The sequence below is a fragment of the Hoplias malabaricus genome, chromosome 5 (assembly GCF_029633855.1).
Source record: "Hoplias malabaricus isolate fHopMal1 chromosome 5, fHopMal1.hap1, whole genome shotgun sequence".
Taxonomy (NCBI): Eukaryota; Metazoa; Chordata; class Actinopteri; order Characiformes; family Erythrinidae; genus Hoplias; species Hoplias malabaricus.
In genome coordinates this window covers 12,088,666-12,104,168 of record NC_089804.1, presented here as the reverse complement: position 1 = coordinate 12,104,168, position 15,503 = coordinate 12,088,666, and the positions used below count along the sequence as shown (strand labels likewise).

Below are 15,503 nucleotides of genomic sequence, written 5' to 3'. Positions count from 1 at the left end.
AGAGGCTGCTGTTTGTTTATTCTTTCCAGGGTTAGAAAAAGACTCTCTATTGTATATGTCAGATAAGAGTGGAGTGGTGAATACAGCGCGGCAGCAGAGCTCCTGGAGTGTTTTGTCAACTCTAAAAGGCACAGTGTGAGGTTAATTCAGTTAAAAGACATCACATTTTACATTATTTCCAAAAGTGTATTGATTTATTTAATTATTTTTAAAGTTAATATTGTAATTCCAATGCAATTGTTTTTAAAATTAATATTATTATTTATTTATTTTTAAAGCTCACCCTGAGCTGTTCGTCTGTTGTTTTAGAGCTGGACTCTGCAGCTCTGAATGTGAGCTGACAGCTGTGATTTATTTCTCCTCCATCTTATGTTCAGCATCCAGTTGACTGAAGCCCCGCCCCGTACTGTCTCCTATTGGCCGACTGGGGTATTCTGTCAAAAGTGCAACTCAGCGAAACACATTCCGTGAATAATAGTGTGGATTTCTCCTTGATGTCCATCAGGAAACTGTTCTCGTTGATAGGAATAGGTGCCTTTTTGAAGGATACCAAAATTAACTGAAGTAAAGTGTTTATCGGAGGCCCATTTTAATTAAAATTTACAGCAGCAGCAGTCGTCTGGAACATGTTCTCTTCTTGCCTTTCTCTTTTTTCTATTTGATATGCCACTATATATTAACCTCAGTCAATAGAAATAATATAAACATAACACGACAGCGGTAAACTAAGACTAACCTAAGACTAGTTTTTTGTGTTTGTGTTAACTGACCAGTGCATGAAAATCAAAGACCGTAGCCTTGTCTGTTTGGTGTGAGTAACACGTGTTGATGAAGTGCTCCGGGTCGAGGCGAGAACAAATCTGGCTGCCCCAGAAGGCTCACTCCCTCTCTCCTGGCTCCAGGGCTGGTTATCTGACTTCAGTCAGGTTTCTGTTCTTCTTTGCTTGTCAAGCTCAAACCTTTATTTCTGTTTTTGATGGATTCCAAAACGTCCTTGTGAGCACAGCCCATAAATTTAATACGTTCGAAACGTTCTTTCAGTGAAGCGTCTGAGCGCTGGGCCGACCCCACCCTTTCAGTTTACGTAAAGCTTTTGATTGAAGGTGCGCTCTGATGGGAAAGGAGCCATTTGAGAGTGTTTCTCAGAGAGTTGCTGGACGTCTCATCCATCAGGCTGACTTCACTCATCTCCCTCTAGAGTTCATTATCTGCACTTCTTCTGAAGAACTCTTTTCTCCCAGGAGACTTTAAGTGGACTTGCTCTGTAATTGAGAAGTTGGGCCGTGTCTAGCTGCATCACGTAATTGTCACCTATCACAATGTGAAAGGCTTATGTAATAACATTTTTCTTTTTTTTTTTCCTCCATATCCCCAACCCCACCCACCCTCTCTCTCCCTAAAGCATCCAGCCTCTCCTCAAGACCACAGGTAAGTTCTGGCTAATGTCTCACACACGTTTAGAGATTCACTGCTTTGTTTGGCCTTTCTCGGGTCTTTTTTTTTTTTTTTTTTCAATTGAATTTGCCTGAGGACATATTTTACAATTTAAACTATAATTAATAATAATTAATTTGACTCCCTGGTTTAATTAGACACTTAGAGAACAGTCAGATGTTCCAACCCTGTCCAGTTAGAATCCTGACTGTTGATTTTCATCTGGTACCTCAGCCTCACTGTGAGCTCAAGCTGAGAACTCTTCATTTGGAGCCCATTACTGGGTGATCAAAGGCGCGTTTACCTGTAGCTGTAGACTGGCTGGAGGTGAAATGGATCTCACTTTAAATAGACCGGCCTGTCAGACAGGAGCTAGAGGCTTTTCCTCTGCGCTGGACATCAATTAGTTGGTCATTTCACAGAGTATGGGCTTTTCCTGCTTCTCCCAGAGTCTGTAAGCCCAGCTTTACCCCCTGCTTCAGTCTCTTCTGTATGAGCCCAGCATGGGTTTTACGACTGGGGTGTGGTGGGGTGGGGGTGTTTGAAATGGTGAACCATTCTGCTTTTTACCCATGAGGCTCAGCAGGAGGCCAAGCCAAAGCCTGGCCCATGTGTAAAACACACCCTCATTCGTCTTCCTTTGCTTTTGTTCCTCTGCTCCCACCACCAGTGTGTATAATAAAGTCATTAAGACTTTTTTTTTTTTAAATCTTTTGGAAGGCTGACTTCTGTCTTAGTTTTCTTTATCTGTTTCTTTTTATACAGCAGTCATGATGGATATAGCAGTCAGGATGGAGTCCCCCGTCCCCCCCCTCGTTGTTAGTAATTGTGCAATGGTGGAGTACCCAAAGCCTGCAGTCTTTCACTGCTGAGCGGATATTTAATTAAACTCCGCCAGTGTGGTATTTATGTTCCCCTAAAACAGCCTTTAATGTGAGATAAGTGTAGGACTGCGAGGGGAAATGGGCCCCGGTGCGTATTCCTCTTTTATTCATTTCCCCCTCCTCTTATCTCCCCTCCATTCTGCATCCTTTCATAAGGATTTTTTTCCGAACTGGAGGACAGTGAACGCAGCGAGAAAAATGTCCCTTTCAGCGCACTCTAGTTCAAAGAGGAAAACGAAGCCAAATGGCACCAGTTAAATCGCCTTCTCCCGTGAGCCTCTGAGCCCACCTGCATCTAATCCCCATGTAAATGAGCTTGTGAAGAGCCAGGGAAGCGAGGGCCTTCTTTTATCACCTTTGGCTAGTTTGCTTGATTGCGTTTTAAGAGCATCTTGCTGCTGGGGTCTTGATGAGGAAGATGAGGAATGCTGCACCTGCCTCATTAACTCCATTGACCTGTTGTGCGAAATGGGGAATTAAGGGGGTTTTCTTTAATAATTTAACACCCCCCCCCCCCAAAACCATAAGAGCACAGTGCAGACCACATCACTCTTTTACGGCTTTTATGGTGCGGCCGGCTTGTGTCTTAGTGGCCGCTGCATTAGGGACGGAGACTGATAATGCAGTCTGTTATTAAAGAGACCATTTCTGCGTTTTTTACATAAGAGTGTACGCTTACGACAATTTTCCAGATTTACAAACATCTGTCACGATTGACTGAGGCTTTGTGGTTCGTGGTTGTGACATCAGAACCAAGACACAGACGCTAACAAGGTCTTCAGGGCTCCTGCATGCGTTTCCTTTTGTAGTTGGCTTTCGGAAAAGCAAGAAAAAGATGGTTAATGTTGATTATGAACATTTTTCAAAAATGAACAACATGTTAATGTGTGTGTGTGTGTGTGTGTGTGTGTGTGTGTGTGTGTTCCTCAGGTAATGTGAGGACTGTTGTTGAGCTCTTGAAGATGTGAGAAGTTTGCCAGACAGTGAGGAGCATGCTGCGTCGTGGCAGTGTGGTGAACCCCCGCCGGATTCAGACACTCCAGGAGATCCAGCGTTCCCTCTATAAGAGATGTTTAGCCCTCAGCCCAAAGAGCAGCACCACACAGTTCCCTTCTACTTCTTCTATTACTCCATCCTCTGTCTGTACTATGCAACTGTAAATCTGATGAACTTGTAGATTGTACCTGAGGTTGGGTCTCCAGTGATTTGTATGAATATGCAGAAATAAACGCAGATATAGTTTAGGGGAATGGGGGGCTTTGTACTGTATAACCTGTTAAGCTTCTATTTTTGTGCGCTCTCCAGGAACCGTGTTACGTTTCTCAGATTAGCCCCTCTTTATCGTGCCCTGTGCTGGTTAACTGCTCCAAACAACCCTTTCCATACCGTGGATTCGTGGACGCTCAAGTCTCTGCACTTCAGCGGGTATGAAGACCTTTGACGAATTGCCTCGTGCTGATGATAAAATGCATGTCGTTCTCCGGTCCCTTTCTCGTCGTGTTTACAGCGTCTGTTTGCCGTAAACAGCCCGGTGAAGTTTTCCCATTTCGTTGCGGTCGTCGCTGCAGCATTTTCCCATTAGAATCCGCGCCGGTGTCCTAGAGTCCGTCACAAACTCGTAGAACTACTGTACGTGTTCGAGAACGCCGAGACGTCGTAAAGCATCAAAAACAGCCCTGTGTGCCTATACAGCATCCATTCCAGAAGAGGAATAACTCGATGGAGATATAGCATTAGAGTGGAGAGATCTCAGATTTATGGGAACGTTTGGCCCTAAGATGATTTAACTTTGAGTAGAATAGTTTTATAAATCTGTGTTTTGAAACAAAAACAAAGAAAAAAAAAGATCAAATCAGAAGAAAGCCATGATTGCCTTGCTACCTCAGACTCAACAGCACTCATTCCCCGTGATCTGTACTGTTGTTGTTTTCTGTTTTATTTTTCTTGTTATTTCCCAACCATGTCGCAATCGCAGAACTAAAGCAAGACCACAGCGGGAGGTCTGTCCGAATCTCGGAAATCTCCGAACCGCTTAAAGGACGCGTGTTTGGCCTAACGTCGATCTGTGGCTGTAGTACAGGTCCAACACACTTCCCGTTGGAGAAGATCAGAACCCTGTTGTCTACCCACCGGCTTCTAACGAGAGGTTTTTAAAGTCACTTATTAAGCACAGGGAAAGTGTGGGGATCCTTACCTGGGGTGATCAAGCATATGCTGCAGACTAAGGGTGGGAAGACACTGACGTATTCCTTTAATCCCAGTCAGGAATGGGAGAGAGGTCAAAAAGCCGGATTAAAGTGCAGTTGTGGTTTGCCCCGTGCGCTTTACTTTCCCATCGGTCACCCTGTCCGACCGCTCACTTTTCTATGTGGTGTTTTTGTGCTATGCTTATCTCCAGTGAAGCGTTAGTTTTTAACACTACTATAAAGCGCTCAGTCTTGTCCTGGACCTGAGCTTGTACCATATCAGACCAGTCTCCTAGAGCTGAGCTCAGATCAGGCTTAACCTCTCATGTCCTCTGTGCTAGTGTACATATGGTGGGAGAGCTGATCTCAGGTCAGTGTTTAGTACACACAGGCCCTGAAGCTGAATTTTTTGTGATGTTTCACGTCCACTGAGCTGTGTCGTTCTTACCAGAGGTAGATAGTGTAGACTGACCACACTACATGTAATATGGTTCCATGTTTTATTCAGAATAAAATTTTTATAACGAGCGTTCAGTGTCTGCCCCTCTCTCTCTCTCTCTGTCTCTTTTGTCTCCTCTGGGTCTCTTTTTCCCCCCCTGTGTAGTTCATCTGATGAGCCACAGCGAGCACAATTTGTCCTGATCAGGAAATCACTGAGGTTTACAGCATCTTTCATCCTGCTGCTGCTTAAAGGAACAGGAGGTCATTTTTCTACAGACACAGTTCTGTCCCGTTTAATTTGTTCCAGACTTATTTTTAGATTCTTTTTCTTGTTTTGGGATTTTTTTTCACATAAAATGACCTCCTGTTGGCTTCCTCCAGTCTATGGAGTCAGTAGAGTTTAAACATCGTCTGAACTGGGTACCAGGGCGGCACGGAGGCGCAGCAGGTAGTGTCGCAGTCACACAGCTCCAGGGGCCTGGAGGTTGTGGGTTCGATTCCCGCTCCGACTCGGTGACTGTCTGTGAGGAGTTGGTGTGTTCTCCCTGTGTCCGCGTGGATTTCCTCCGGGTGCTCCGGTTTCCTCCCACAGTCCAAAACACACGTTGGTAGGTGGATTGGCGACTCAAAATTTTCCGTAGGTGTGAGTGAATGTGTGTGTCTGTGTTGCCCTGTGAAGGACTGGCGTACCCTCCAGGGTGTATTCCTGCCTTGCGCCCAATGATTCCAGGTAGGCTCTGGACACCCGTGACCCTGAACTGGATAAGGGTTACAGATAATGAATGAATGAACTGGGTACAAATTAAAACAACGTTAACTGCAGCATGGTTATTTAAAGCTTTTATTCACCTTCCTGTATCTCAATAATGGCTGCAAATATTCCACACTCCTGTGGTTTTAGCGTTTTTGTCCCATAGTGGTTTTATAGCCAGTCTGTTAGAGTGAACCCTGTGGGCAAGTAACTCTGGGGTAACATTTGTATTCATGGGCAATATTTGGGATCTGCCAGTGTATACGGCTCTACTAAATACATCATAAAATAATCTGTATTTTCTGAACCAAAAACAAGCAGTGTCTCATCTTGATGTAATGGGAGAAGGGACTTAAACGCCCTCTTTGCCCACCCCCAAAAACGTAGCCCATGATTGTACTCAGGCCTTGTTTTATTTTTTTGTTTATAGCAGATATAGGTTGCTTGTGTACAAATGATTATTATTGACATTAAATTTAATTTGTCTCTGCTGTCAATTCCAGAGCCGTCTATGTATCATTGAAAGTCTCGCCATCAAACTGTGACTTCATCTCCAGAGCCGTTATTTTCTGTGATATTGCTCTCTGGAAACACTCTGGGACAGAGTGGGACTTTGGGAGAAAAGACCAGACTGTGTAATCATGTCAAACGCAATTACACTCAGCTCATTAGTATTCGCGGAGTACAAGAGCAGAACATTTAAAGTGGCTCCAATTAAGAGAATCATTATCATATTAATTTCAACACGATGTTGTGGATCACTGAACTATCTGTAAATTGTAAACAGATGTAAACAGCACTTAAATCCCCACAGTTGGCCTCGAACAAGGTGGCTGTGGTCTCTGATTTTTGAACAGTCCTCTGGTTAAAGTCTGGTGAGGAAACGCTGGGGAAGCTCTGAAGGCTTTTGTTGTTTTGAAGATCCCGCTCCTAGAATGTGATTCGGAAAACCACCTGAGGATTCAAACCCGGAGCACGGAGCGTAAATCTCAGACTGTTACCGGCTTCAATAAACCATTAGTTAATGAACTCGCTGCTGTTTCAAGGCCGTATATCTCTCTAGGTTTTGGTGTGGAGGTCTACGGAGTGATTTTCTGCAGAAGGGCTCTGGAGACTGATTCATTTCGGGGGCTGCTGTTAAAGCCTGGCCCTCTGGACCTTCTCTGGCAGAGCGCCACTGTACTGCAGCAGCTCCTCACTCTCCTCACTCTTCAATAATGTACACCCTCTGCCTCTTTCAAACACAGCCGTCCTCCTGCATCTTCCTCTCATTCTCCTACTCTTTCTCTTCCTCTTTCCCTGAGTTCCACAGGGTCTGGGTTAATGTGATCACACGCACACGTTATCCTCCAGAGACACACAATTAGTCCTAACACCCCCTTTGCGTGTCCAAACCACAACCTCGTACATGGAGATAAATCAGTGATGAAGAGAGAGCCCCGGGGCAGGAATACAGCGGGTTGAGGAGATCAGATGTAATGCAGCTGAGAGAGAAAGAGATGGAGGCGTTCGTGCCATCATGGGAGATCAGACTTTAGATAGCACACACAGCTCTTAAATGTTTGACGTCGCTAAATGGTGCTGTACTTTAAAGGCAGACGTAAGAATCTAAAGAACAGACGGAGCCCCAGCAGAGAAGTGAAGAGGCCTAGGGAGGATTTGGAGGTTAAAGGATAATTCTCCTCCTCAAGGTGGTTAGCGCTGCTGTTATAGCACACCACCACCTTATAAAGACTTTATCAGGGCAGAGGCTGGAAGGAAAGGTTGCCTGTGGTAGTCTCTTACGCACTAAAACAAAACATTAATAACATGATGAAAATGCTAATAGGGCTAACGGAGGATTACTGTCTTTTTCTCCTCATTATTAAGCACAGTGGGATCCTTCATCCCCTAACGCAAAGTGGTGTTGGTCTCAATTCATCCATTTTACCCATTTCTTTACATTAGTAGTGTGCTCTGAAACCAGAAAATATGGCACCCTTGCCAATAAAAGAGATGTCAACCCATAGATAGTAATGGCATTTTGAACAGATGTGATGCTTCATGTGTCCAGTGGGAGGCTTGTAGTGTAGGTTTTCACTTTATGTGTATGTGTGTGTGTGTGTGTGTTTTTGGGGGGGGATTCTAGCTAATGAGGGGAACAGGTTATGACTTTTAAATCTAGAACCTCTTTCCTACTCTTCCAGAATATTCCATTTCTCTTGGGTTGTTTTATTGTTGGTTGTAGACAATGTTTCCCTTAGAATGTCTTCTTGGTTCTAGAATATATTCTTCCTCAAAGAAAGTTCTCCCACTTTCAAAAGCTGCTTCTCATTATGAAAAAAAAAAAAAGTGCAAAAAATAAACCAGTGATAGGACTTTGAGGTGGTTTGATCCATTCCTATAACTTGGGGCAGATCGAGAACATCGTCCAGGTTCTTTCGCTGTTGGTGATCTTGAATGTTGGGGAGTATTATGGGCAGTGGAAGATGATGTCCAGCAAGAATCCAGGGATTTAAAAAAGAACCCATGCTGAGAATTCCCCTCACTTCCCAGAGATATTCTTCTTTACTCTAGAAACTTTTCTCTGTTCTCCACCTTCACACTCTTCTGGAATGCCCCGTGTTTACACTTGTTCATTTTGGGGGTTCAGGTCTTTTTTCTAAACTTTCCAAATCTACTTTGTGTTTAAAGGAAGTTCTGGAGTTGAGAATCAGTCTGAAAACGAAGCGGTTCTGCGTCAGTGGTAACTCCATTGTGTCTGGTGTGGGAAGCGAGTTGGAACAGTTCCCTGCAGGTTGCAGTGTTGTGAAAAACAGTAACATCTGCAGTTTCCCCCCAAATTGAATACAAATACACCAGATGGGATGTCATTTCAAACTATAAAATCTTTGCCACAGGTGTGGATTCCCTGAATTCGGAGAGTACACACATGTGCCCCAGCTGCGGACGAGGGGAGGATGCAGTGTGTTGAGAGATCGCTGCTGTTTCTCGGAGACTCCTGAGATGGCTATAAGCTTATTGTTCATTATATATTTTTATAATTCGCCTCTCGACAAGCAAAACAACAACATCCCCGCTCGGCAACGACGTAAACAAACAGCTTGACCTGCTGGAAAGCTATAAATAACACACTGTGGCGCAGTCATTTTCCTCCGAAGGATCATTTCAGCGGAAGCGGAAATCTCCCGAAACTGTAGTGTTTATTACCTCTGGAGCAGAGGCTCACGCTGTACTTTTCCTACGGGGCTCAACCCCATAAACCAATGGATTTGTTACAGTTCCTGAACATTTACATTATGAATGTTCATCTGCTGTGAGGAGCTGGCTGTGGGTTTAAAAGCTACAAAATTATTATTTCTACATAGTTTTTTTTAAATAATTTCTCATTTGTTTCCCTCTGAAAGCTGGAATCCCAGTGCAGTGAGGCCTCAACCCTCGGGTCAGAAATCAGAGAGAAGCCATATAACCGCGCCACCAATAATATAATCACAGTGAATAAACTAGGGGTGTAAATGTGCTTCAAACATGGTGACATTTCACTGCAGAAAATGGCAGTCAGTCTGCGCAAGTTCACTCAGCACACGGCACGTATTTTGTAACATACTTTTATAATTCAAACATTCTCCTGCACATTTGCCAAATTACAGTGACAGTTATGTAGCTTTAAAAATGTCCACGCTGACAATAATAATAAACATTAGTATTAATACGCTATGTTCACGAGCGCTAACATGGACATCACCATCTTTAATTCGTCCAAAACAAAACTCTCGTATTTTTGGATGCAATATATTCCCAGGAACAGAACAAACTGATGATGACGAATGCTGTGATAAATACATTATTCTCGCTTGCTTTTTATTTTGTGTTTTTTGTTTAATAAAATGATAATTCAATTGAAAATGTAATTAAACTGATAAAACAGCAGGAGAATGTTTGAATTTTAAATTACAATTAAATCATTAATCATCTACGTGGAATCACTGGGCACAAGGCGGGAACAAACCCTGGAGGGGGCGCCAGTCCCTTCATTCACACTCACACCTATGGACACTTGAGTCGCCAATCCACCTATCAATATGTGTTTTTGGACTGTGGGAGGAATCCGGACCACCCGGAGGAAACCCACACAGACACAGAGAGAACACACCACACTCCTCACAGACAGTCACCTGGAGGAAACCCACGCAGACACAGAGAGAACACACCACACTCCTCACAGACAGTCACCTGGAGGAAACCCACGCAGACACAGAGAAAACACCACACTCCTCACAGACAGTCACCCGGAGGAAACCCACACAGACACAGAGAACACACCACACTCCTCACAGACAGTCACCCGGAGGAAACCCATGCAGACACAGGGAGAACACACCACACTCCTCACAGACAGTCACCTGGAGGAAACCCACGCAGACACAGAGAGAACACACCACACTCCTCACAGACAGTCACCTGGAGGAAACCCACACAGACACAGGGAGAACACACCACACTCCTCACAGACAGTCACCCGGAGGAAACCCACACAGACACAGAGAACACACCACACTCCTCACAGACAGTCACCCGGAGGAAACCCACGCAGACACAGGGAGAACACACCACACTCCTCACAGACAGTCACCCGGAGGAAACCCACGCAGACACAGGGAGAACACACCACACTCCTCACAGACAGTCACCCGGAGGAAACCCACGCAGACACAGGGAGAACACACCACACTCCTCACAGACAGTCACCCGGAGGAAACCCACGCAGACACAGAGAGAACACACCACACTCCTCACAGACAGTCACCCGGAGGAAACCCACACAGACACAGAGAGAACACACCACACTCCTCACAGTCACCCGAAGGAAACCCACGCAGACACAGGGAGAACACACCACACTCCTCACAGACAGTCACCCAGAGAAAACCCACGCAGACACAGGGAGAACACACCACACTCCTCACAGACAGTCACCCGGAGGAAACCCACGCAGACACAGGGAGAACACACCACACTCCTCACAGACAGTCACCCGGAGGAAACCCACGCAGACACAGGGAGAACACACCACAGTCCTCACAGACAGTCACCCAGAGGAAACCCACGCAGACACAGGGAGAACACACCACACTCCTCACAGACAGTCACTCGGAGCGGGACTTGAAATTACAATTATATATTACCAAAACAAAAACAATCAAAAAAGACTTTTAAACGTATTTCTGCGCCTAATAAGTTACATCTAGTTTTGAACCCGTCATGAACCGTATTGAATTGCAGGGTGAGTTTATGACCACAGCCCTAGAAAGACCAGTCACTGAACATTAAACCTCAGAATAATTCAGAATGATGCCGATAAAGTTCCCTTTTTGACTGGATTCTGTGGATAGGTGGGAGGTAACAGAGAGTCATATTACTCATGATTGTCCTCCTTATTGTTCTCCATATTGTTGGACTCTCTGTTCTGGGAGTTTGACCGCGGCCGTGTTTTGGCTTCGTGGCGTCTTCCGAGTGCTTTGTTAATGTGCCATGCTGAGAGATGGCAGTGCGAATCTGAGTGGGATTAGAACCGCAGCTGCCAGGGGCTCCTTGCAGAGCTGGACAGGGACGTGAGTGGGCACTGGGCACGGTGGGCAGTCCAAGTCTCTTTCCAAACCCTCACTTCTTTCTTCTTTGATGTTCGGCAACAAAGCGGAGAAAGAAGAGGGAGGACAGAGGAACCTTGTTTAGCTGGAGGGGTTTGGAGGCTGATGGTGGAGGTCTGGGAATCAGCGCTGTCACAATAAACCCTCTTTTCTAAATGTTTTTTCTTTACACTTCATGCTGAGATACTCAAAGGAAATGACATCATCATGCACCAGAGGACAAAGGATTACACAGAGCCCTTTGTTTCCTTTACGTAGAAACTATCCATTTAACATGTAATAGATAGTGCCCTCTATGACATCACTGTGTGGACTTATCTGGGGCTGTTTTGAATGAAAATGCAGGTTTTTGTGCAAGTATTGCCTTGTTTCCTCTAAGTAATATTTACATTCCACACTGGGCTGTTTTATTTCAGACTGCTTTAGTAAACAGATAGAGTTTGCTGTGATGTGGGCTCTCTAAGGAGGCACTGTCCGCCTGCAGGAGTGAGTGAACGGGGTTAAAAATGGTGGGAATGTGCCTGTGGAGATACACTGTTGAAAAGGAGTGAGTGTGAGCATGTGGAGTTGAGTCAGTCTGCTGGAGGCCACACACACACACACACACACACACACACACAGGATACTTACCCTGCCTCTAATGGAGGAGATATGGGAGATAAAAGGGAGTTAAGGACTGCTTACTGTAAGCAAGAGAAATGAAAGCGAGTGAGAGAGAGACGCAGAGTCTTTGAGGCTCACTATCCTTCTCTCACCGTACACTCTGTGCAGCCTGATTTATGACTGATTTCTCTCTGATGCAGGGAGAGAGAGCCGTTCTGAACCGCTTTCAGCAACTTAGTACAATCACTACCACACAGCCTTGTGTTCCTTATTGGTTTATTACAATGTAGCACACATTAATTACATGGTAATAACATAAACATGGTGTTTTGTTTTTGTACTGGGGGCTGTGGTGAAGGTATTGATTAGGGGCCAGTGCTGAGTCTCTGGGTTTGAGTCGTCAGTGCTCTGAGCACTTTTGTGTTCGCTCCAGGAGCGTTTTTCTTCCATTTGAAAGCTCATTGATTATCCATAAACTGCTCTTGCTTTGAGGACTCCACGCCGTCTCATTAGAGCTCTGGAGAGCTGGGAGCGGAGCGGACCTTTATGGCTTTGTTACCTGAAATTTGATTCAGCCATACTTTCATAGAGCTCATAAACACACACACACACACACACACACAGAGTGCTGTATTCTCAGAATCCTATGAGATAATGATGGCATTAATTCTTTATACACTTGTAATTATATTACTGTGTGTGTGTGTGTGTGTGTGTGTGTGTGTGTGTGTGTGTGTGTGTAACAAAACCTCATATCTCCAAACATTCTTGTGCTGTGCCTCAGTCCTTTGTGAGGCCAAGGACTGAAATAAGTGAGTTCTGTGAGTTTTATGGGTCAGTTTCCCCTGTAACACTCAGGTCCAGCTTCTTAATGAAGTTCCAGCCCACTGTGCTGCTGCAGCTAATGATGATTTTGAAGATGGTGATGGGGATGAAATAGGCTTAATCCTCACAGCCGTTGCGTTTGGCAGCTGTCCTCTGTTCTCTGGCGGAGTCCGTGTCTTTCTTGCTTTAAGGTGAATCTGTGCTAATGTGCTGTCTTTTATGGGGCTCCTGGGCAAGCTCTCAGCTCATTCTGCCCAGGGCTTCAGTGTTTGTTTTGGCGTGACTCAGCGGTTTTGTGGGCAGTGAGGTGTTTGGGGGCGGAGGGGGGGGGGGGGGGGGGGTTTGCTGGTTTTATCCCGCCTGCTGAAAGTACTTCATTAAAGCCCACGCGCTGACGGTGTCTCATCAGGCGGACGGCCAGGAGAACCCTTCTCTTCCTGAGCATGGTGACTAAGCTCCAGTGCTGAGCGTACGCCACCTCACTGTGCCGGCAGAATTACCGTAGATACAAGTTCCAGCTTAAAAGTAATGCACAATGTCTCCTCAGGTGGTCATCAGGAATTAAACCTCAGAGGGATATTTATATCGGTCTCCAACTTGGTAGTGATGCAGTTTTAGATTCATGTGAACCTTTAGCTTCTTACTGAACATCTAGATCAGTAGGGGGCGCTGCTGTTTGTCAACACTGGGTTGGATACACACAAAAACACACCAGGGTGAACACACCAAACTCCTCATAGACCTGTGATGGGGTTCAAACCCACAATCCCAGGACCCTAGAGCCGTGTGGCATTGACACTGTACCCCTGGTGCCCACACCCAGAATACATTGTACACTCAATGGCTTCAAGGGTACTTTAGTAACACATTGGTTCTGCTCAGAACCATGAGTTCTATTTTAAACTATTTCCATGTTGAAATGGTTCTTTAGTTTGCTGCAGAATGTTAAACTTTGTTTTATATAGTGCCTTTTAGAAAAGGGTTCTATTGGCACTTTTCTACTGCATGGAACCTACTCGACTCAGCGCCGCTTCTTTGCTTTTCCACCAGCCAAATCTGGTACCTGGAACCGGGTAAGTGTTCAGTCCTCGCTCACTCTGGGTCCCAACCGTGCAGAGCAGGTACTAAGTGGTGATGTGTAAACCCTGCAGAGTGCTAATTGGCTAGATATCCCTGTCAATCACCACGAAACGCAGAGCTTATTCAAATCCGGCACAGACCCACCACTTACTCGTAACAGCAGCTCGTAACTTAACCTCGAGGCGTTCTGAAAAGGTCGAACGTGCAACAAGTGAAACAGATCTGTGCGAACCGGGGCGTGGAGCCGTGTTTAGTCCAAAAAACTGAAACAACACGGGGATATATGATGAGTAAACAGTGCCTAACTTCACCGCCGTCGTTGTTGTGCTTTTCAAATCCAGCGATTCTTAGAGACAGCTTTTGCGACATCACAGGCTCTGTTTCACAGGGGAGCCCTGCAAGAAAAGCGAGTCGAGTCGTGCCGAGCCGAGTGATGGTAAAGCACCGTTAGTGCCACTAAAACCATTCCTGTGTTACAGTTTCAAGCTTGGTGCCATAGAGAACCCCTTTCTGAAAGCTACAACTCAGGATGCAAACAGTTCTTCAAATGCTCTGTGTTCTATAATAAAGAACCTTTGTAGAACCATCGTTTTTAAGTGTGTAGTGTAACAAGGTAGACACTAACAACAGCACACAAAGAAAGGTTCTAAGCAGAACTGCTGTTTCTAAATAGGACCATTGCCTTCACTGAAGGACACTTAAGAGTGGGAGTGTATTTCCTGGTGCGAGGGGAAAGAGTTTGGTTCAGTTCCGTTAACTAATGACTAATTATCTGGTGTTGATACTGTACTCTGGATGTTTAAAGGTGGTTCATTACCTCAGTCCAGCTCCGTCTATTTAATAGAGTGCTCACAGTCATGGATTGGAGGATTAGGACTGAGCAAGTGAAGACAGCATCAGAGCAAACCTCAGAAAACCAGGACATATCTCTCCTTTTCCCTAACTCCCCTTTACCCCCCCCCCCCACGTTTTTCTCTCATTTGTTCAGCTCGATTCATCCCTCCGTCACAATGAACGGGGACTTTCTGCTGCGCACTCACTTTCCCGTCTCTGCAGTGAGTTACGGCTGCTTAATGACTCCAGATCATCTCCGCATTCATCAACTCCACTGAGTCCCATCTCGGGATACTGCTGAATGCTCGTTCCTATCTCACACACCCTCACACACATGCTTTTAATCATGATCCTCAAGCTTTATAGACCCTCAAAGCATTATTAGCAGACTGCTATCTTCAACGCATAATAAGAAGCTTGCTCAGGACGCGTGTGCCGTTCGTTCTCAGGGCTGCAGTGACACCGACGTGGTGCTGGATCAGACGCAGCAGTGATGCTGGAGCTTTTAAACCCTGCAACTCACTGGCAACTGTGTCTACAAGGTAGGTGTCTTACACGACATACAGTGGCCTCCACGGTTCACGTGTTTACACTTGGGGGGGTCCTCTTTCTCTTTCTCTATCAGACTGTTTCTCAGGCTCTACTCTTTGCAGCTGAGGCGGCAGAAGAGAAGTGGAGCAGGCCTGTGGAAGAGACGAGGCGTGTTTGGAGAATGAGGGCAGAGATGTTTCCCAGCGCGAGAGGCTGCTGATCATTACAGAGCTGAAAGGCCGCTGTGTTCAGCACCTTCACACAGCTCGGGGCCCCCGGAGGCCGCCGTGACTGACACATCATCAGC

At 45.5% G+C, this 15,503-nt stretch overlaps 1 protein-coding gene across 7 annotated transcripts in view; it reads left to right on the top strand.

Annotated features, from left to right (window-relative positions):
* Positions 1-14,886, top strand: part of LOC136696983 (utrophin-like) — a 229,473-nt gene extending 214,587 nt beyond the window's left edge. For 4 of the 7 annotated variants that reach the window (XM_066671822.1, XM_066671823.1, XM_066671821.1 and 1 more), the window contains 3 exons: positions 1,403-1,428; positions 3,249-5,206; positions 14,820-14,886. In XM_066671822.1, coding sequence (XP_066527919.1) covers positions 1,403-1,428; positions 3,249-3,257 — 35 coding nt within the window. In that variant the 3' untranslated portion in view covers positions 3,258-5,206; positions 14,820-14,886. Of the gene's footprint in view, positions 1-1,402; positions 1,429-3,248; positions 5,246-14,819 lie in introns of those variants that run through there. The other 3 variants (XM_066671820.1, XM_066671825.1, XM_066671826.1) reach the window with 3 other exon arrangements.
* The last annotated feature ends 617 nt before the right edge of the window (positions 14,887-15,503 follow it).